The sequence below is a fragment of the Strigops habroptila genome, chromosome W (genome assembly GCF_004027225.2).
Source record: "Strigops habroptila isolate Jane chromosome W, bStrHab1.2.pri, whole genome shotgun sequence".
NCBI classification, from domain to species: Eukaryota; Metazoa; Chordata; class Aves; order Psittaciformes; family Psittacidae; genus Strigops; species Strigops habroptila.
Window position 1 is genome coordinate 20,915,672 of NC_044301.2, and position 20,915 is coordinate 20,936,586.

Sequence of the window (20,915 nt, forward strand, 5' to 3'; positions counted from 1 at the left end):
CTGGCAAGTAACGGTGCGCTCACCTTTGTGAAATGATTTGTGTGTGCACCCAGCGCTGCAATAAAGAATGCCTGCTTTCTAAAACTCCAAATCGAGTCTTACACAGTTTCTCTGCCCGACTTTGACAGTATCAGTCCTACCTGGAGCCTCTGGCAGAAAGCTCCAGGGGAGACTTGAGGTCAACCCCTTGGCTTTTGGAGTCGGGGATACAGAGGATCCGAGGCTAGCTATAAACCAACTGCAAAAGAGATACTGGCAGCCTATATACGATATAGAGAGAACAGAGATGAAGAAGAAATACATCACCAATTACCACTGAATCATCATCCGGGCCCACACTTCCAGCTGGGAAGCCCCGTCCTAATAATCCTATTCCAAACTGGAACTGACAGTGGAGCCTGCAGCATAGCGTCTGCATCTCCGACAAAAATAGCAGTCTTCATCCCCTCCTCCTTAACACACTGAACACAATCCCGTAAAGCATATGTCATGGTTTAAGCCCAGCTGGTAACTCAGAATCACGCAGCCGCTCACTCACTTCCCCCCCGTTCTTCACCCTCACTCCTGGAGGAAAGAGGAGGAGAATCGAAAGAATGTAAACCCCATGGGTTGAGGTAAGAACAGTCCAATAACTGAAGTATAGTACAAAACCACTACTAATACCACTTATAATAGTAATGATAAGTGAAATAACAAGGGGAAAGAATATAAAACTAAAAAGGGAAGGGAAAAAAAACCCCAAACCAATTACCACAAGTGATGCACAATAAAATTGCTCACCACCCACCCACCGATACCCAGACTGACCCGGGCAGCGATCTGGGTCTTCTGGGTGACTCCCCACAGTTTACATACTGGACATGACGTGCTGTGGTATGGAATACCCCTTTGGCTAGTTTGGGTCAGGTGTCCTGTCTCTGCTTCCTCCCAGCTTCTTGTACCCCTCCTCACTGGCTGAGCATGAGAGACTGAAAAGTCCTTGATCGGGGTAAGCATTACTTAGCAACAACTAAAAACATCACTGTGTTATCAGCATTGTCCTCTGACTACAGTCAAAACCAGCACTGCACCAGCTACTAAGAAGGAGAAAAATAACTGTTACAGCTGAACCCTGGACACTCTTCTGTGCTCTGCAATCTCTGTCACGTAACAAATCCAATGTAATTCTTGTAAACTCTTGTCTACAGGAGCTGACATAGTGAATATATGTAATGCTGCTAGGGAAGGTCACAAATCCATTGATACTTTCATCTTTGAGTATGCCGTGGAAAGAGTCATTGCAAGTAAGTGATCCAGCCATTTAATTTCCCTCCAATCTTATTGGTCTTACTGGTTATAGGCTCTTTAGAAAAGACAGGCCAGGCAGACGGGGAGGGGGAGTTGCTATTTATGTCTCTGATTGGCTGGAAAGTATGGAACTCTGGCTGGGGACAGGTGATCAGTCAACAGAGAGTTTGTGAGTCAGGGTCAAAGGGAGAACAGCGATGGGAGACATTACTGTGGGGGTCTGTTACAGACCGCCTCATCAGGAGGACTCTGTGGACAATGCGCTCTATAGACAGATAGGAGCAGCCTCACGCTCGCAGGCCCTTGTCCTCATGGGGGACTTCAACCATCCTGACATCTGTTGGAGGGACAGTAGGGTGCAGCACAAGCAATCCAGGAGGTTCTTCGATTGTGTGGAAGACAACTTCCTCTTGCATGTAATAGAGGAGCCGACAAGGAGAGGTGCCATGCTGGACCTTGTGCTCACCAACAGGGAGGGACTGGTTGGAAATGTGATGCTCCAGGGCAGCCTTAGCTGTAGCGATCACGAGATGGTTGAGTTTGAGATCCTCAGGACAGTGAGAAGAGCATGCAGCAAGCTCACTGCCCTGGACTTCAAGAGAGCAGACTTTGGCCTCTTCAGGAACCTGCTTAGTAAGGTTCCATGGGATAAAGCCCTAGAGGGCAGGGGGGCCCAAGACTGCTGGTTGATATTCAAGGATCACCTGCTCCAAGCTCAGGAGTGTTGCGTCCCGACTAGAAGGAAGTGCAGCAGGAGGGCCAGGAGACCTCCATGGATGGATAAGGAGCTGCTGAGGAAACTTAGAGGGGAAAAAGAAGCTTCTAGAAGGTGGAAGCGAGGACAGGCAGCCTGGGAAGAATACAGGGATATTGTCCAGGAAGCTAGGGACCAGGTCAAGAAAGCTAAGGCCCAGTTAGAATTAAATCTGGACAGGGATGTGAAAGATAACAGGAAGGGCTTCTATAGGTATGTAGAAAATAAAAGACAGACTAAGCACAATGTGGGCCCTCTCTGGAAGCTATTGAGAGAACTGGCTACCATGGATTTGGAGAAGGCTGAGGTTCTCAGTGACTTCGTTGCCTCAGTCTTCACTGGCAAACGCTCTGGCCACACCATGAAAGTCTTGGAAGGCAGATGCAGGGACTGTGAGAATGAAGACCTTAGGCCCACTGTAGGAGAGGATCAGGTTCGAGACCATCTTAAGAACCTGAACGTGCACAAGTCCATGGGACCTGATGAAATCCATCCGCGGGTCCTGAAGGAGCTGGCAAATGAAGTTGCTAAGCCACTGTCCATCATATTTGAAAAATCATGGCAGTCAGGTGAAGTTCCTGATGACTGGAAGAAGGGTAATATAACCTCCTTTTTTCAAGAAGGGGAAAATGGAAAACCCAGGGAACTACAGACCAGTCAGTCTCACCTCTGTGCCTGGCAAAATCCTGGAGCAGATTCTCCTGGAAAACATGCTAAGGCACATGAAAAACAAGGTGGTTGGTGACAGCCAACATGGCTTCACTAAGGGGAAATCCTGCCTGACCAATTTGGTGGCCTTCTATGATGGGGCTACAGAACTGATGGATAGGGGCAGAGCAGTTGACGCCATCTACCTGGACTTGTGCAAAGCGTTTGACACTGTCCCGCATGACCTTCTTGTCTCTAAATTGGAGAGACATCAATTTGATGGACGGACCACTTGGTGGATAAAAAACTGGCTGGATGGCCACATGCAAAGAGTTGTGGTCAATGGCTCGATGTCCAGTTGGAGACCAGTAACGAGTGGTGTCCCTCAGGGATCGGTGTTGGGACCGATCTTGTTCAACATCTTTGTTGGTGACATGGACAGTAGGATTGAGTGCGCCCTCAGCAAGTTTCCTGACGACACCAAGCTGTGTGGTTTGGTTGATATGCTGGAGGGAAGGGATGCCATCCAGAGGGACCTGGACACACTTGTGAGGTGGGCCAATGCCAACCTCATGAAGTTCAACAATTCAAAGTGTGAGGCCCTACACCTGGGTCGGGGCAATCCCAGGCACAGCTACAGGTTGGGTGGAGAAATGATTCAGAGCAGCCCTGCAGAGAAGGACTTGGGGGTGTTGGTTGATGAGAAACTTAACATGAGCCGGCAATGCATGCTCGCAGCCCAGAAACCAACCATATCCTGGGCTGCATCAAAAGAAGCGTGACCAGCAGGTCAAAGGAGGTGATCCTGCCCCTCTACTCTGCTCTCGTGAGACCTCACTTGGAGTACTGCGTACAGTTCTGGTGTCCTCAACATAAGAAGGACATGGAGCTGTTGAAGCAAGTCCAGAGGAGGGCCACGAGGAAGATAAGGTGGCTGGAGCACCTCCCGTATGAAGACAGGCTGAGAAAGTTGAGGCTGTTCAGCCTGGAGAAGAGAAGGCTACTTGGAGACCTCATAGCAGCCTTCCAGTATCTGAAGGGGGCCTATAAGGATGGTGGGGAGGGACTCTTCCTTAGGGACTGTAGTGGTAGGACAAGGGGTAATGGGTTCAAACTTAAACAGAAGTTTAGGTTAGATATAAGGAAGAAGTTCTTTACAGTGAGGGTGGTGAAGCACTGGAATGGGTTGCCCAAGGAAGTTGTGAATGCTCCATCCCTGGCGGTGTTCAAGGCCAGGTTGGATGGAGTCTTGGGTGACATGGTTTAGTGCGAGGTGTCCCTGCCCATGGCAGGGGGGTTGGAACTAGATGATCTTAACGTCCTTTCCAACCCTAACTATTCTATGATTCTATGGTTCTATGGTCTGTGACACACTTCTTGAGAGAAGGCTCAAGTGCGTGGGTTACAGTCGAGGAAGACACATGGGTCCTAATTGTGCTCTGATCTTTGGTGCTGACCTAAAGGTTTTAGGTTTTTATTGTCAGAGATAGTTCTCCAAACAAGACCCCAAATGGATCTATCTTCCTGAACCTTTAGGCAGCCTGAACCTGTAGCTCAGAGGAGATGGCCAGTAGTCAAACAGTAAAAGTGGGGAATTAAAATATATATGGCATTTTTAGTATAAAAAGAGTTGGGGTTTGGGGTTTGTTTCAATTTTGGGTGGTTTTTGGTTTTATTTGGGTTTTTGTTTTGTTTTTTTTTTATAAAAGGAGTGTAAGTATCTCAGGGTTTTTCTTGCTGCTCTGGATACCTACTACATAAACATGAATAGAAAATAGGCTTTGCATCCTCAAGAGCAAGAAATTAGAGATTTTTCTCTTTGGCCCAGGCTTTGATGAATTGGCAGAGTAAACTGAAAGACAGTAGAGTACTGTTCTCCCTTTGAGAACATCCTGTCGGCCTTTCCGTCACTTGTGCTACTGCCAGCAGAGGAACCCCCAGAGATTACCCTGTAGCACTATATTTTAGGGAGGGGGAAAAGAGTTCCCAGAACTCGACTTCACCTGAGGGATTTGAATCTGGTGCAGTGTCATTACCAGGGAGTGAGTCTGGGCAAACAGACTGGCATTCTGTGCTTTGCTTAGAGCATGTGGAACAGTATGTTTGTACTGGGTCAGTTATTTCCTGATCCTGGAATTCAGTCCTGAGTGTTTGCTTTATCAGAAAATGCCTAAACAATTCCTCACTTAAGAGAATATTTTTGAGAAAACTCCTGACAGTTTCACCTGCCTCTTCAAAGCACTCCAAGGGTTTGGGGTTTGGCAACTGTGGTCACACTTGCACAAAGCCCAAACTGTTCCCAGCAGCTCCCAGGAGTGGACAGTGAGATGACTAGTTGTAACACTGAAGTCCTTATCAACTGGAGCAAAGATGTGCTTTACTTTCTCATCTGCAGAAGAGTAAGCACCAAACTTGTAGGGGTTCACTTGGCTTTTCTTTCTGAATTCCATCCTCGCCTTAGTTCCCCAGACTTGGAAGATAAGGCAAAAAGCAAGTAAGGCCACAAGGGATGTATAGCAGAAGGGGATTAATGTGGTGGGGCATTGCAGGGCATGGGCTTTGGCAGTTTCACTGCTGACAAGCTGACTTGCTTCCCCAAGGCTCTGTGGTGTGTAGGAGGCCTTAAAGTCTCTTTGTTGCTGAATTGGATTCTTTCATATTAGTGGGACCTGGCTATTTTCCATACACTAAGTCTAAAAGACCCCAAACAACCCTCCAGGCCTGTATATCGAATGTACCCTTGACATGTAATAGGAATGCTTCTGGGTTTCACAATCCAGAGGGCATTTCAGTTGCTATGAAAGCTTTTCTTGAAAGAAAGAAGATATTACTGTGCTTTCCATTATAAGCTTCCAGTTTTAATAAGTGCTGTGGAATCAAAAGAGAACTTTGCAAGTCCAGAGGCCCTGTCAGCCTTAAAGCTTTGTGTTGCTGTAAGGGAGGAGTGAGAACTTCTCTGTGGTAGTCCCCATTGTGTTTTTAGTTTGGGAACAGAAAGCAGTCAGTAAGTCAGGTCTCCTGGGAGTGAGGGAGGAAACCTGCTGAGTGCACAGAGGCTTTTAGGGGTTGTCTTTAGAAGATGTAGAGGAGCCTGTGTTCTTGGTGGGGTTTGTATCCTCTGTGTAAGGCCAGTAAAGATGCACCAGAGTTGTTTCCTGGGTTGTTAGTCTCCTAAATGTGATAAGTACAGGCCTTCAGAGAACTTTCCTGCCTGGAGATTAAAAATAGAATCATAGAATCATCTAGGTTGGAAAAGACCTTTAAGATCATCAAGTCCAACCATTACCCCAGGACTGCCAAGACCACCACTAAACCATGTCACTGAGGGCCTCATCTACACAGTTTCTGAACACTTCCAGGTACGGTGATTCCACCACTTTCCTGGGCAGCCTGTTCCAATGCCTGATCACCCTCTCTGTGAAGAAATTTTTCCTAATATCCAGTCTAAACCTCCCCTAGTGCAGCTTGAGGCCATTACTTCTTGTCCTATTGCTTGTTACTTGGGAGAAGAGACTGACCCCCACCTCACTACAACCTCCTTTCAGGTAGTCGTAGAGAGTGATAAGGTCCCCCCTGAGCCTTCTCTTCTCCAGACTAAACCCCCCCAGTTCCCTCAGCTGCTCCTCATAAGACTTGTGCTTCAGACCCTTCACCAGCTTTGTTGCCCTCCTCTGTACCCGCTCCAGCACCTCGATGTCTTTCTTGTAGTGAGGGGCCCAGAACTGAACACAGGATTCGAGGTGCAGCCTCACCAGTGCCAAGTACGGGGGACGATCACTTCCCTGGCCCTGCTGGCTATGCTATTTCTGACACAGGCCAGGATGCCGTTGGCCTTCTTGGCTGCCTGGGCACAGTGCTGACTCATGTTCAGCGGCCATCAGTCAGCACCCCCAGGTCCTTTTCCGCCAAGTAGCTTTCCAGCCACTCTTCCCCAAGCCTGGAGCGTCACATGGGATTGTTGTGACCCAAATGCAGGACCCAGCACTTTGCCTTATTGAACCTCATACCACTGGCCACAGCCCATCAATCCAGCCTTAACTTTATGTAGGAAAAGAAATAATCTTTGTAGGCACACTGTGTGCTGTTGATAAGAGTACAGTCCCTCCCTCTTTGGTGGGCTGACACAGGAATGCTTCCAGAATTTTGGGGGGTGTGTGTATATATGCAGTGTATATACATATATATACACACACACACTGTCCTGAGTTCAGCTGTAACACCTATTTTTCTCTTTCTTAGTAGCTGGTGCAGTGCTGTGTTTTGGCTTTAGTCTGAGAACAATGCTGATAACACACCAATGTTTTAGTTGTTGCTGAGTAATGCTTACCCCGATCAAGGACTTTTCAGTCTCATGCTCTGCCAGGGAGGAGGGGCAGAAGAAGCCGGGAGGAAGCAGAGACAGGACACCTGACCCAAACTAGCCAAAGGGGTATTCCATACCACAGCACGTCATGCCCAGTATAGAAACTGGGGGGAGTTACCCGGAAGGCCCAGATCACTGCTCAGGTTGGGCTGGGTATCGGTCGGCAGGTGGTGAGCAATTGTATTGTGCATTACTTGTGTTTATTGTTGTTTTCCCTTTCACCTTTTAGTTTTATATTCTTTCCCCTTGTTGTTTCCTTTATCATTATTATTACTGGTGGTAGTAGTAGTAGTTTTGTATTATACCTTAGTTACTGGACTGTTCTTATCTCAACCTGTGGGATTTACATTCTTTTAATTCTCCTCCCCATTCCTCCAGGAGTGGGGGGAAGAAGGGGGGGAGTGAGCAAGCGGCTGCATGGTTCTGAGTTACCGACTGGGCTTAAACCACAACAATACATCTTTCTACAGAAGATGATATACAGGCACATGCTCACACACTGATGAAGGCAGGGTAAGGGACTGATTGATAAAAGTCAAGGCTGTTGCAATTAATCTGCTATTCCATCACCATCATGCCTTGTGGGGCACAGTGGTTTCCAGGGTCCCTGAGCAGTAATTTTACAAGATCTGCCACACTATTTTGCTGTTTCTTTGTTTAATAAAGCTCTTGACTTTGTTTAAAAATTAATGTTAATAGAATGTTGTTTTCCAAGACATGAAGCAAGCTTGGTGTAATGCTACTTTTGACTCTGCCTGCTGTACCCCCTGCTGCTCCTGGCACTGTGTGGAGGCATTGGCTTTAAAGTACTGGTACCTTTTTGCATTCAACATGCAGAGCTGTAATGAGTGCTTGATATGCAGAGTATTCTGTAGTTAACATATTTTCTATGTGCTAGAAGTTTTACTTCCATTCAGCATTTATTTTTTTTAATCTTTATTTGACTTATTCTGCGTTGCAGACTACTGGGTTGGAAAATAGACACTTCTGAAAATCACCTTTTTAGAGGAAGTATTAAGTGTGAGTTACAGCTTAATCTGCTAGTCCTCAGGAGTCTGGGAATAAGCTCATACGGAGCATGCCATGTGTAATCAGAGACATTTCCAGGGTCTGGAGAAAGATTTTTGTATATACTCTTGGTCTTTTGCTGATTTGAACACTCCTGATGCACAAGAATCTCAACTGAGATCTCTTATATAACGCAACATCTTGCTTCTCTCATGTTCTGCCTAAGGGACTGAAAGACCATACGGCAAAATCAGTATGATACTCTAGATAGTCTTTGGTTTGGGTTTTGTTAGTTTGTTTTTTGTTTCATTTTTCCAGATAGTAGAGTGACTTGTTGCAGATCTGTCCCTGTGCAGAGATATAACATGCTTTTGGCAGAGCTGGGAACAGAACAGAGCTTTGTGTTCTAGAGCTGTGATCTAATAAAATGTTAAATTATTTGTCTAATGATTAAGCCTGTTGTAAGGAGGAAAGAGGGGGGGTAAGTTTCTGCCAGTGTTTTCAAGCAATCCAGGTATGGATTGCTTTCTGCTGCAGGGGCAGAGAACACCTCTTCCACAGCATGTAATTGAAGGGCTTTTTACTGCCTCTCCTTAGACAGAGTGCAATATGATTTTTGCTGGCTGTTCAGCCCCAGACTGTGCTAGCTTGTGCACAAGATTATGCCCTTCTGGTTACACCTATTGCTGGCAATCTCATCAAATCCTTGTCTGTGTTCTTATAGGCACTGCCAAAAGAAGTCAGATCCTGTCACCAGAAGAGAAGAAGGTTGTGGCATTTCACAAATCGGGTCATGCACTGGTTGGCTGGCTGCTGGAGCACACCGAGGCTGTGATGAAGGTAACTACACCACCAGCTTTTGCATAAAGAAACCTGTCACTGGGTGTGAAGAGAGTTCTTTGGGGTTCTCCTGTCTGAGATTAGCTGATTGCTTTCTAGTATTTGTGTTGAATTCTGTTACCCTGGCCTCCATGAGCTTGGAGCTGTGAATACTGCAGCAAAATAAAGGGCCAATATAGAGTCATTTAGGTTGGAAAAGACCTCTACAGGGAAAGGCCTCTCTGGCATCCCAGGGTGTGTTCTCTCCCACGCACTTCTCCTCAAAAAGCCTTGACACTGAGAGGACATGGGGAGTGGAAATGACAAGGGAGACAGCTCCTTTGCTCCCCACCAGCAGCAAATTCACTCTGAATGACCTATGAGCTGAACTGTTGTTAATTGCTCTCTTGTAGTGGGTGGGAGAAATGGCTCTTACTTTTCTGAAGACATCCTATCTTTCTCCAGGTAGTCTCAGTGTTTCTGGAACACAGCGAAGTGAACTCTTTGGCTTATACTCTCTAAAGCAACTCCTAAATCTCAGGATTTCACTGGCTTGCTATTAAGGACAATTTCCTTTTCATTTCTTGAGCAGAAAGTGGCAGAAAGCTTATGTCTGTAGCTGTGAAGGCAGAGCCTTCAGTACAGGAATGGTGACATACTGTGGTCCTTGGCCATATCTCTCTAGGTCAGCCTGCCTCATAGCTTTCCACAAATTTCACCAGGAATAGACCTCTTCCTGTTCTCTTTCTGCTGCTGTAGTTGGGAGCTCTTTTGTTCTCTGAACCGAGGGAGTTGCCCTGTGTTGCAGGTTTCCATAGCCCCTCAAACAAACACCGCTCTCAGATTCACTCAGATCCTTCCAAGAGAGCAGTACCTCTTGACCAAGGAACAGCTGCTGGAGAGGATGTGTATGGCACTGGGGGGGAGACTGTCTGAGGCCATCACCTTTAACAAAGTCACTACAGGTGAGGAGCCAGACCCTGGCACAGGCAGGTGGAGATTGTGCTAAGACAGCCTGAACTTCTGTGCTTGCTCTGTCCAAGGATGAGCTGAGCAAGAGATGAAAGTTTCCCACGCTGGGAAGAAGAAATGTCAGATTGCATGTTTTGATCTTGGGCTTGCATTTGTGATCATGGAGGTCTCTCGTTGGTAGCCACTGTGCTGTCTTAGACTTGTCCCAAAGCCCAAGGCCACAGATGCAATTACCTGGTGAGATACTCAGCTCATGGGAGGGCCTAGAGCTTTCTGTGCCGTGTTTCCAACTAGTTATATCCAAATGGGGTGGCAGTGACAGGTAAGCACTCCACATAAGCTAGCTACCAGTAGAGTCACTCAGTCATGCATGGGTCCTGCAGTACATGTAGAAAGGTCCATCAGCAGGTGGAGTGTTCGCCTCCATGGGCTCCTGTGAGTCCTTTTGTAAGCTAAAATGCTAAGTTGTAAATTAAAACTGCTCTGTTAATTGTAAGCTAAGATGTCAGGTTGTAAATTGGGACTGTTCTGTTGAGAGCAAGATAGGCTGGTGCGGCCTTGGGGTATGTATAAAACGAGGGTAGCCTTTGAAGATAAGAAAGGAGTGACCAAGACAGATGGGGCCGGTTCTTCAAGATAAGGAACAAATCAGAACAAACTGACCTAAAGCACGGACACGCTTGTTAAGTAATTCACAAGAGTCTTTTGCACATGCACAAGCACAGAGGTCAATCAGCGGACACAGTGAGGAAGACTATCGGGACCACCAGAGACCCCTCAAAACACCCACTCAGCAAGAAAGTGCATGTATAATTAAAATGAAAATATTACAATTAGTTCCAGGAAATCTAATGTAAAACATTTCCCGGAAAGGTTGTAAATATGCATAATTTCGTTGGATATATGGATGCTGCTTGTAGACTCCAGGCGCACTCACCTTTGCGAAATTATTTGTGTGTGTGCCCAGCACTGCAATAAGGAATGTCTGCTTTCTAAAACTCCAAATCGAGTCTTAGAGAGTTTCTTCGACCATCTTTTGTGGTAACACTCTGGTGTCTCAACTAGCAGAATGTGTGTTTGTGGAGGATGTGCTTCTCTTGCACTCAGCTCAAAGCTGGCAAGCATTGCATCTGTCTCTCTTGCCCAGGAGCACAGGATGACCTGAAGAAGGTGACCAAGATAGCCTACTCCATGATGAAGCAGTATGTGATGGTGCCCAGCATTGGGTAGCTCTCCTTCCCAGACCTGGAGAATGCACCTTTCAGCCAGGGACTTCAGCAAATGACGGACCACGTAAGGCCACCCTTGGTTATACATTCCTGGTTTTGTTCTTGACTTTCTGCAGCTCAGGGAAAAAATGCAAATAACTTGCATCCAAACAGTTCATGTTTTTCTCTTAGCCATTAGGGAGTGAATTTCAAGTGAGTTTGCTTCCCCAGGGATTTGTGCTGAGCTGCATCTTTTGCTACCAGACAGCCTTCTTAATTACACTGCATTTCCCATCAGCTGGGACCCTACTGGAGAGTTGTGCTAGTGCAGGAGTTGACTGTTCCTTATCACGAGTACTCCTCTGGCTACTTTTCACATGGTTTATCTCTATTTTCCGTTGATGGGAACCACTTTCTGCCTGGCTCAGTCTGCAGATTCCATCCCTCATTTATCCACATGTTGTATTTGTTGTGCTCCAAATCTCCTTGCTACTGTCTTTTAGGAAGCAAAGTCCTGGTGGCTCAGGCTTACAGGCGCACAGAAAAGCTCTTACTGGAGAACCGGGAAAAGCTACAAACAGTAAATTGGAGTTGTGGGGGGTTTTTGTTTGTGATTTTGGGTTTTTTAACTGGTGGGGTTTTGCCTTGCTACTTTCTGTGCTCTGTAGCTTGCCTGTTGCAGTGTCTCTGTGGTCCTAGAAAGTCTTGTAGAGGGAATGCTGTCATGTTGTGAACAAGTGACTGTACTGCAGACCTCCCAGATCAGGAGCAGGCAGAGGGAAGAATGTGTGCTCTTCTAGCAGTGAGTAATCTGCCTCTGAACACCAGCTGGTATTTGCAGGGTAGAGGAGTAAGAGTGCTCTGTGGAAGTGATCAAAGCTGGAATTTGTGTCCCTCACCTGCACTTCTCTGCTAGCCTCTTAGCAGTGTAATTTCCTGGAGAGCAGACAGTGACTGTTCCTGTGAAGCCCACAAAGGCAGGAACAGCTCATCCTTCCGGATCCTGTAGATGCACAGGAATCAGATGGACAGTTTCTGGCTTTGATGAAAGAATATGGGACCTGTCACCTTGGCTGATGGGTGCTGGTTCATGCTTTCTGGGGACTCCAGGAAGTTTTTACCTGCCAGCTCCTTGATACCTCATATACCAAGGAATCCTTGTTGCAGAGGTAGAGCTTTGCCTCCTCCCCTCTGTGTCCTGACAGTCCCCTCACCAGTTACCCTGGCATGTCCCCACCAGCTCAGCAGGAGCTCTGTACCCATCGATCTGGGCTGAGCCACACTTGGGTTGCAGCACCCTGTGTATCTACTTGATCTTTCCTTCAGAAGTCTGGTCCATAACATCCAAAATGACCAGCAGTCAACTTAGTGTTGCATGTTTTGCAAATAAAACAATCCTTTTCCTTAAATCTTCTTTTTAAACAAACAAGAACAACAACAACAGCAAAAAAACCTTCAGCTACACAACTGCGGGCCTCCTGTGCGTAGTAAGGTAGCCAGAGCTGGCTTGCTCAGGCACCCTGCTGTTGGCTGTATCTCAGCCCTGTCCCCAGGACAGTGCCCTGGGAGCACTCTGAAGGCAAGCTCTGTTAGGGGGTCTCTTCTCTGCAGGTCTCCTGTTCTGTTGCTTTCATTTAACAGCAGTCAGATGTTTGCTAGAGGCTCATCACAGAAAAACTTTTAAGTTAAGCCAAAGTATTTACAGAGTAAATGTTTCAGTTGCCAGGCCAGTGTGTCACATCTTGTCAGCAGAGTTGAGCATTTCCATGTTTGACAGCCACCTGCTGCTCAAGTGCAGTCCTCCTGCTGGCAGAGGGGCCAGAGCATTCAGCTTTTCTGGAGAGGAACTTCTGCTGACCTTCAGTCTACACCTGCAGGAACAGACAGCTCTTTGTTGTCACTGTGTGTACAGGGAAGGGGTGCAGGTCTGACTGTGGTCTCATGTGCTGCTACTTTGGCATCTTAGACAGGGCCACAGGTGCAGTGACAGTGGCAGGAAGGGCTTGTCTCCAGTTATTATTCCTGAAGTTCTGACTTGACAAATCATTCTTTAGTGCTTCATTTATTGCCTCCAGTCATGCTCTGTATTCCTGGACAAACATGCTCTTGCAAAAGGTGGAGAACTTCTGGCTCCTGGAGGCTCTGGGGTCCCCCCCTCTGTGCCGTGGTAGTCAGGGTCCAGATGTCGAGATCTGAGTTGAGCTGGCAAGGGGAGTTCAGATCAGTTCAGGGAGGCTGTTTTCGAACCCCTGCACCTCATGCCTTGTTTACTCTTTCTAGCTGTCTAATGCCCTCCTGGAGAAAGAAGTGATAAATTATGATGACATTGAAGCTTTGATTGGGCCTCCACCCTGCAGGCCAAAGAAAACGATAGGTCCTCAGAGCTGGCTTCAAGCAGAGAGAGACAAGCAAGAGACAAGAGAGGAAGAAATGCCCCAACAGCCACCAAACCATGAGGAGGAGGAAAAACCACGCCTGAGACCAGTATGAAGCCTGCTCCTGATGCGGTATGGGAGGACTCAAGAGGCTTCTTTTGGACACAGACCCTTTCCCTTTTCCAGAATTAAAAATCCCGAATAGGGAATCTCTGTGCTGCTGTTACCCCAAAATTAAGGGATGGCTACATTGGCTCTTTTAATGAGCTTTTTCCTGCAGGAAGGAGAATTTAGGACTTTGAAATTGATTCTCAGCAGGGTAGTAGTGATTAGGAGTTGGGTAAGTCTAATCCACTGGAAAGATTTCTTGTACACAGGAGTGATGTACATGTTCTTAAGGGTGAAAAAGATCCTGTGGAGTCCTTGTAAGCAACCTCTTGCTGTGCTGTGACACATGGCAGGAGTACAGGGCTGTCCCCTTCAGTGCCAGGATGGCCAGTGTAGTGAAACCCCTGCATAGCTGATGTGCTGTAGTTGTATTGTAACTCTGCTGTCACCTCTGATCATCTCTGCTGCTGAACATAAAATAGAAGCTGAAAAACAGACTTCACTAGAATAAACTGTCCATAATGTGCTGCTGTGTTTGTAGAATACATCAAGATGCTGATATGTGTTTTGGCACATACAAAGCTTATTACAGCTACAGAGTTGCACAGGACAAGGAGTTTCTTCTCCCTGGCCAATAACTCATATTCAGTTTTTATAGCATGTGTCTTACAAGCAGCAATCGAGGAAAACCTGTGTGCAGAGCCCAGTGTAACCCCACAGTGTGATGTTAGAAGCTAGCATGGCAGAGAGTGACTCTGAGTTACACATGCTGGTTCAGAGCAAGAGAGGTGTTCTCAGGAACATGAGCAAAACCAGGGCTGTTTGTTGGGAAGCTGCAGTAAAAGGCTGGCAGTTCCTCTGGCTCCATCTTCGTGGCTCTTGCAAAACAAGCTGTGGTGACATGGTTGTCTGCCCTTCATCAGGGAAAGCATTAAAATGACTGTTGGTGCCTGGTGTGCTCTGGCTGGGTTAATCTTTTAGGAAGGATTATTGTCTCGAGTTATTCTATGATTGTTTGTGACCTGAAAGACCCCAGCCCAGTCTCTGACAGCTTTCAGTGAGACAAGGAAGTACAAATCTTTTGTAAATAGTTAAATTCATTTAGGCTTTGTGCCTCTGCAATAGATGACATTGAAAAAGTAGGCTTTTGTAATAGATGACAGTGAGAAAGTATCTCAGGTAAATGTTTCACGATGACCAGCCAGAACTGGACTAGTGGTTGCTGACATGACAATGGGACTTTCCAAACCTAAAGTTCAACTAGAGGACGAAGTGATGAAGACTAAGATGATGAAGAAATGACCACCAGGAGTCCCAAAAGACCACTACCACAGTTTTGTGCGCATGAGAAAATGGGCGTAGATCTATGTAAAGCAGTTCTTGGAAATGTAATGAATATGTATGACGTTTATTGGAAATGTAATGAATATGTATGTTAAGCAACAATATAAACACAGTCTGTTTAACACTCAGGTGAGACACATTAGGAGGAGAGATCCCCTGTGTCTCCCAGTGCTGCAATAAAGAATACCTGCTTGTCAACTTAAACTTTGTTGGCGAGTTCTTTGAATCATCAGCCCCCAGTTCACTGGGTCGGGCTGGAGCAGAGAGCCTCTTGTTTCCCTGGATGATGGGAAGATGTTCTGCAAGGTGTCCTCTCCCCTGCTCCAGCATGGAGCCACCTGCCAACACCAACCCTTGAGTAATCCCTAGGCTGTCTCAAAGCTGGTGGGAGTAATTTCCCTTGGTTTTCTACATTTGGGATGCTACTGTTTGTATGTTTTAATTCCAAACCTATTTGTTTCTTCACAAGTTCATCCCTTGAATTCACTTTTTGTCAGCAGATGAATTTTCAAGTGTTCTTTGATTATTTTTTTTTTTTTTTTATTAAGTCAGGGCTGTGTTCTGGGCTACCTGAATAAACCCTTTGCCAAGAGGATTCACTTCTGTGGAGCTGAGGGTGATGGTACACTGGGACATTTGTGGGGACAGTGCAGGGTCCTCAGTGGTTTCCAGGGTGCAGCCAGCATGGCTATGCTGTCTGGCGGCATGCCACCGCTCCCAGGCCCAGCCTGCTGCAGGACACGGTGCGTGATGGTCCTCGACCCCTCTGCGTCCCTCCCAACCCGGAGACGGTGGCAGAGCCGTGCTGGGGCGCGGGCCCTTTAAGCCGGCGCCATCTTTACTACGGGCGCTGTAAAGCTGCCGCCAGGTGCTTCCACCGCCGTCCTCATTGGGCTGTTCCCGCGGCACTGCCCATTGGTTGCCGCTGTGCACTTCCGGCGTGTGTGGCGCTCCCGCCTCCTTTTCCGGTCGGCTATTTGCTGTGGTGGGAGGTGAGTTGGGGTGTTGCTGCGGTCTGGGGACTTAATCTGTTGCCATCCGTGCGTTGGGGTCGTGCTTCGGGCCGGAATGTGACCCGGAGCCGCTAGGAGCTCTGCGCGGGGCCTGCGGGCTGCACGGAGAGCTGCGTCCGAGCCCGGAGTGGGCGCTGACAGGAGCTGGTCTTGGCCCTGGGCCGAGGTGTAGGAGAGCCTGGGGCGCTCTGGGCATGTTCTGGGAGGTCGGGGAAGGGCTCTTGTCCAGATCGCCGGGAAGGCCCTTAGCCCCGGTGCCTGCCTTTAGCCGTGCTCGTGTTCGCAGGCCCCAGAAGCCATGGCGCCCAGCCGTAATGGCATGATCCTGAAGCCCCACTTTCATAAGGACTGGCAGCGGCGAGTGGCCACATGGTTCAACCAACCCGCCCGCAAGATCCGCAGGTGAGTGAGTGACCGCAACTCAGCTTCCCTGGGTGGCTCCTGCCGGGCATGTTTAGCGCCTGTAGCTGGGGGAGGTTGTCTCTTGTTTTGTATCGGGTTGCTTAGGAAGCTGAAGTGCTATGTGATTATTTTCAGCTGTTGCCCTAATGCTACTTGTTAGAGGTGTGGGGTTGCAGCAGGATGCTCATTTGGTGTGGAGTCTTGGTCAGGGTCAGGCTATTTCAGCTGCAGTCAAGTGATGAGAAATCTCTGGAATTGCTGTACCACATTGATGATTCCCTTGAATCCTTCTATATCTGATGACTGTAGCTGTTCTATAGAAGCATCCATTAGGCTGCCAGGCCAGTGATATGTTTGTATCTGGGAGATACCCGTGTGGCAGGAACCTCCCTGCAAAGGGTAGTCAGCTGGCAGCATAGGAGTGGCACCAGAGGAGGCCGTAAAGATACTCCAAGGGCTGGATCATTTCTTCTATGAAGGCAGGTTGAAAGAGCTGGGGTTGTTCAGCCCAGAGAAGGCTCTGGGGAGACGTTAGAACAGCTTCCAGTGCCTTAAGGGGCTGTCAGGAAAGCTGGAGAGGGGCTTTCTATAAGGGCAGGTAGGGACAGGACAAGGGGGAATGGCTTTAAACTGACAGGGGAGATCGAGATGAGATCTTAGGAAATTCTTCCCTGTGAGGGTGCCTCAGCACCCTCACAGGTTACCCAGAGAAGCTGTGGCTGCCCCATCCCTGGCAGTGTTCAAGGCCAGGTTGGACGGGGCTTGGAGCAACCTGGTCTAGTGGATGGTGCCCCTGCCCATGGCAGGGGGTTGGAACCAGATGGTCTTTAAAGTCCTTTCCAACCCAAACCAGTCTGTGATTCTATGGCTCTGGTATGGCTGTGGCTCTGTGGACCCACCAGGGAGGAGGATGCAGCAGGATTTGTGCTTTCACCAGACAGCATCAACAAGCAAGCAAACCAGAAGTGCAGAGGAAGGGCTGCTGACTCTCCTTGCATGGGAAAAGGATCAATACTTGCACAAAGAATGCTACAGCTTAAGTATTTTTCCAGTTGAGTCAGGCTTCTCACAGAGGTTAGGTGTCTGAGCTGGGCAGTGGGGAGGGAGGCAGTAAGTTGCACAACACAGGGCCCAGTTCTCACCAGCTTGCAGCAGGCTGCTGCTGCATGGGGTGCTGGGAGCAAGGCTGGAGGTGCAGGGTGAGGCCACCTGGTCTAGTGGAAGATGTCCCTGCCCATGGCAGGGGGTTGGAACTAGATGAGCTTTAAGGTTCCTTCCAACCCAAACCATTCTATGATACCATGATTTGTGTTCCTCATTGCTGTCCCATTCGACATTCCAGGAGGAAGGCCCGCCAGGTGAAGGCTCGCCGCATCACTCCCCATCCTGTGGCTGGGCCTATCCGGCCTATAGTGAGGTGCCCTACTATAAAGTACCATAAAAAAGTCCGTGCTGGCAGAGGCTTCAGCCTGGAGGAGCTTAAAGTAAGTATGGCGTGCTGATCCCAACCCGATCAAATTTACTGAGTCAGAGCTTGGTTGTCTTGTCCTGTTCTTCTGTATATAGACCATGTGCCAAGCTGTCAGTATCTGGTGACACTGGCTCAGCCATGTGAGACCTGAGGGGTTGCTGCTCTACAGGTGTACAGAAAACACTGGTCTTGCCTTTTCTTTAACCAGGGAGTGGGGATGCAGTGTATATTAGAGTGAAAGGTTGTCATGGTTTAAGCCCAGTTGGTAACTCGGAACCATGCAGCCGCTCGCTCGCTCCCCCCTTCTTCCTCCCCCTGCTCCCGGAGGGATGGGGAGGAGAATCAAAAGAATCTAACTCCCATGGGTTGAGATGAGAGCAGTCCAGTAACTAAGGTATCATACAAAACCACTACTGCTACCACCAATGATAATAATGATTAGTGAAATAACAAGGGGAGAGGGTACAATTGCTCACTACCCACCGACCAATACCCAGCCCGACCCGAGCAGTGATCTGGGCCTTCTGGGTAACTCCCCCCGGTTTATATACTGGGCATGATGTGCTGTGGTATTGAATATCCCTTTGGCCAGTTTGGGTCAGGTGTCCTGTCTCTGCTTCCTCCCGGCTTCCCCTCCTCCCTGGCAGGGCATGAGACTGAGAAAGTCCTTGGTCAGAGTAAACATGACTTAGCAAGAACTAAAAACATTGGTGTTAACAGCATTGTTCCCAGGCTGAAAGTCAAAAACACAGCACTGCACCAGCTGCTAAGAAGGAGAAAAATGACTGCTATAGCTGAACCCAGGACAAAGGTGGCTTTGAATAATAAATGACCTTTTGTTTGGTCAGTCTGTTACTTAAAGAAAATTCTGTTAAAATTGGATTCTGGAAGAGCTTTTGAATCTACTAATCTTTTGGGGGGGGGAGTGGAAGACTAAGAGCCTATTCATTAAATTCTTTTGTTACTTTGAAACACAGTTCTGCTAATCCTGGGAACTTTAGCCAACGTGAACCTGTTCACGTTGTGGACTGAGTAAACTATATTCAACTTATTTCCAGGAGAAGCAGGAGATGTTGCCAGGACAGGGACCTGCTCCATGTAGCCTCACAGGGTACCTGAGACTGTTTCTCATGCATTAGCTATGAGTTGGTTTAGGAACACTTTAAAGCCTGTGGAAGTGTTCTGTGCCCTCCATTGCTTCAGGAAACTTTCCTGTGACCTTCCCAGGTGTGCTGAGCTGATGAGCTGTTAAAAGCTGGATTGTGAGGGTCTGTGGAACCCCCACCTGTGTATCTCCTCACAGTGGGCAGGAATAATCAGGGCTTGATCAGGGCTTGCTGGCAGCTGTCTCTTGTGTATTGCTTAGCATCTAATTAAAACATTTATAACAGTGAAATTAGTGCATTGAAGCAGTGAAATTGTTTTTCTGGATGCCAAATGCTTCATTATTTAATTTTTCTTTAATTTTTGGATAATGGTGGAATGCAAAATGGTATGCAGATGTTTTTCTTTAAACAGAAGGTGAGGTTATTTCTTGCTTAAGATGGTTACAGAAAATACCCCTTTAATGGAGCTTCCTGTATTAGGTGAACCAGAGCTATCCGTGCAATGACTTCATAAATTTCTGTTGTGTGTATCAGAGTTTAAATGTCCCCCTCATGATTACTTGAGGATTGCACTTTGCTCTCCTGAGGAAATCCTTCTGCAAAAATCACTCTAAAGTCAGTGGAATGTCTTCAGCACTAAACTACAGACACCCAGGTGTCTGTGGCATGCGGGTCTCTCTTGCGTGACCCTTGTGCTGCCACCAGGCTGCTCAGTCAGATGTGGAGCTTTTCTCTAAGCTCTGCAGCTGTGATTGCTGTGCTTGAACCCATCCCTGGCTGATGACTGGAGCAGCTCCTGGCAGCAGCACGGCGGCACTGGGGCTTGTCAGATGCTGACACCACACACTCCCTTCAGCTTGCTGGTATCAACAAAAAGTTTGCCCGGACTATTGGAATCTCTGTGGATCCCCGGCGATGTAACAAGTCCACGGAGTCCCTGCAAGCCAATGTGCAGAGGCTGAGGGAGTACCACTCCAAGCTTATCCTCTTCCCAAGGAACCCGGCTCTGCCGAAGAAGGGAGACTGCTCAGTAAGTACTTGGCTGCTACAAATGTTTAGAATCATAGAATAGTTTGGGTCGGAAGGGACCTTCAAAGGTCATCTAGTTCACAGTTTCACAGGGCCCATTTCTGGCTGTCGGTCTGTCCATCCCAGTGCTGTGTAGTCAGGCAGTGCTGTTGAATTAGGGACTGCTGAGGTGCTGAAGGAGTGCAGCTTGGATGTGGGGTTGGACTCCTCAGGTGGTCTGTTGGGAGCTTTGGTCATTGCCCAACCAGTTGAATTTCAGATTACAATGCTAAATAGAATAGCTGAAAAGTTCATGTGGAGTTTTGCTGTGGAAAGGGAGGAAGGTGAGGGGACACTCTTCAGTGGAGTAGTTCAGCAAAAGCTATGTGCAAGGCAGCCTTGAGAAGGTTGTTGCTGTTGACACACAAAAATGCTTTTCATTAAAATTCCACCGAGATGCAGAGTATAGTTTGCCTCCTTTGTCTCTGCCCATGGTAGATATGTGCTTCCTATGAGACACAGTGATATGCTTGGGCTGTCCTTGATCTTCCAGAGAGTGTCACTTTTGAGCCACTCACCTGCAGCAGAGCCCACTGCACTTGGGAGGCTTTTTGGAACAGGGGAGGAAGGGTCTGGAGCTCCTCTGCCAGTAGGTAGTTACTGAAATACAGTTCCAAATTTGTTTATCTAAAAAATAATTTTTGTCTCACACCGTACTTTTACAAGAAGCTGGAGTTAGCCTTAGAAGGAATTGCTGAGGAACATGCTGGGTATCAAACTAAAACCAGCGCCATAGATGTCAGCACTACCAGCTGGCAGAACTCCTGGAAGGCTGCTGCTCCTCTGGGCAGATCTGGGCTGATGGATAGCCAGGTAGAGTGTGGGTTGTTGATGCGGCACAGCTGTGCCAAATACTCCTGAAATGCTGAATTTGTTACAAGTAGGTGTTAAATCTCCAGTCAGAGTTGTGTTGAGCTGGGTACTGGTGTTCAAGGCATGCTTCTAACCCAGCTACCAGTCTGAGAAGTT

At 47.7% G+C, this 20,915-nt stretch overlaps 2 protein-coding genes and 1 non-coding gene across 3 annotated transcripts in view; all 3 read left to right on the top strand.

Moving 5' to 3' along the window:
- The window catches only part of LOC115619114 (paraplegin-like), a 38,712-nt gene extending 25,163 nt beyond the window's left edge, over positions 1 to 13,549 (top strand). Inside the window, 6 exon segments of the mRNA XM_030511157.1 lie at positions 1,188 to 1,283; positions 8,785 to 8,900; positions 9,688 to 9,844; positions 10,999 to 11,149; positions 11,567 to 11,639; positions 13,340 to 13,549. Coding sequence (XP_030367017.1) covers positions 1,188 to 1,283; positions 8,785 to 8,900; positions 9,688 to 9,844; positions 10,999 to 11,149; positions 11,567 to 11,639; positions 13,340 to 13,549 — 803 coding nt within the window.
- Positions 13,550 to 15,742: 2,193 nt separating this feature from the next.
- On the top strand, positions 15,743 to 20,576 carry LOC115619115 (60S ribosomal protein L13-like). Its single transcript, XM_030511158.1, has 4 exons — positions 15,743 to 15,878; positions 16,193 to 16,301; positions 17,644 to 17,785; positions 19,735 to 20,576. Exons 2-4 carry the CDS (start codon positions 16,198 to 16,200, stop codon positions 19,948 to 19,950), a joined length of 462 nt encoding a protein of 153 aa, XP_030367018.1. The 5' UTR covers positions 15,743 to 15,878; positions 16,193 to 16,197; the 3' UTR covers positions 19,951 to 20,576.
- Positions 16,538 to 16,619, top strand: LOC115619314. The gene has a single exon (XR_003994969.1). It is a non-coding gene; the product is annotated as a small nucleolar RNA MBII-202 (small nucleolar RNA).
- Positions 20,577 to 20,915: the final 339 nt, after the last annotated feature.

Coding starts and splice junctions, on each gene's coding strand:
- LOC115619115 (XM_030511158.1), top strand. CDS start 16,198: ATGGCGCCCAGCCGTAATGGCATGATCCTGAAGCCCCACTTTCATAAG. Junction 16,302..17,643: donor CCCGCCCGCAAGATCCGCAG/GTGAGTGAGTGA, acceptor TCGACATTCCAG/GAGGAAGGCCCGCCAGGTGA. Junction 17,786..19,734: donor TCAGCCTGGAGGAGCTTAAA/GTAAGTATGGCG, acceptor CACTCCCTTCAG/CTTGCTGGTATCAACAAAAA.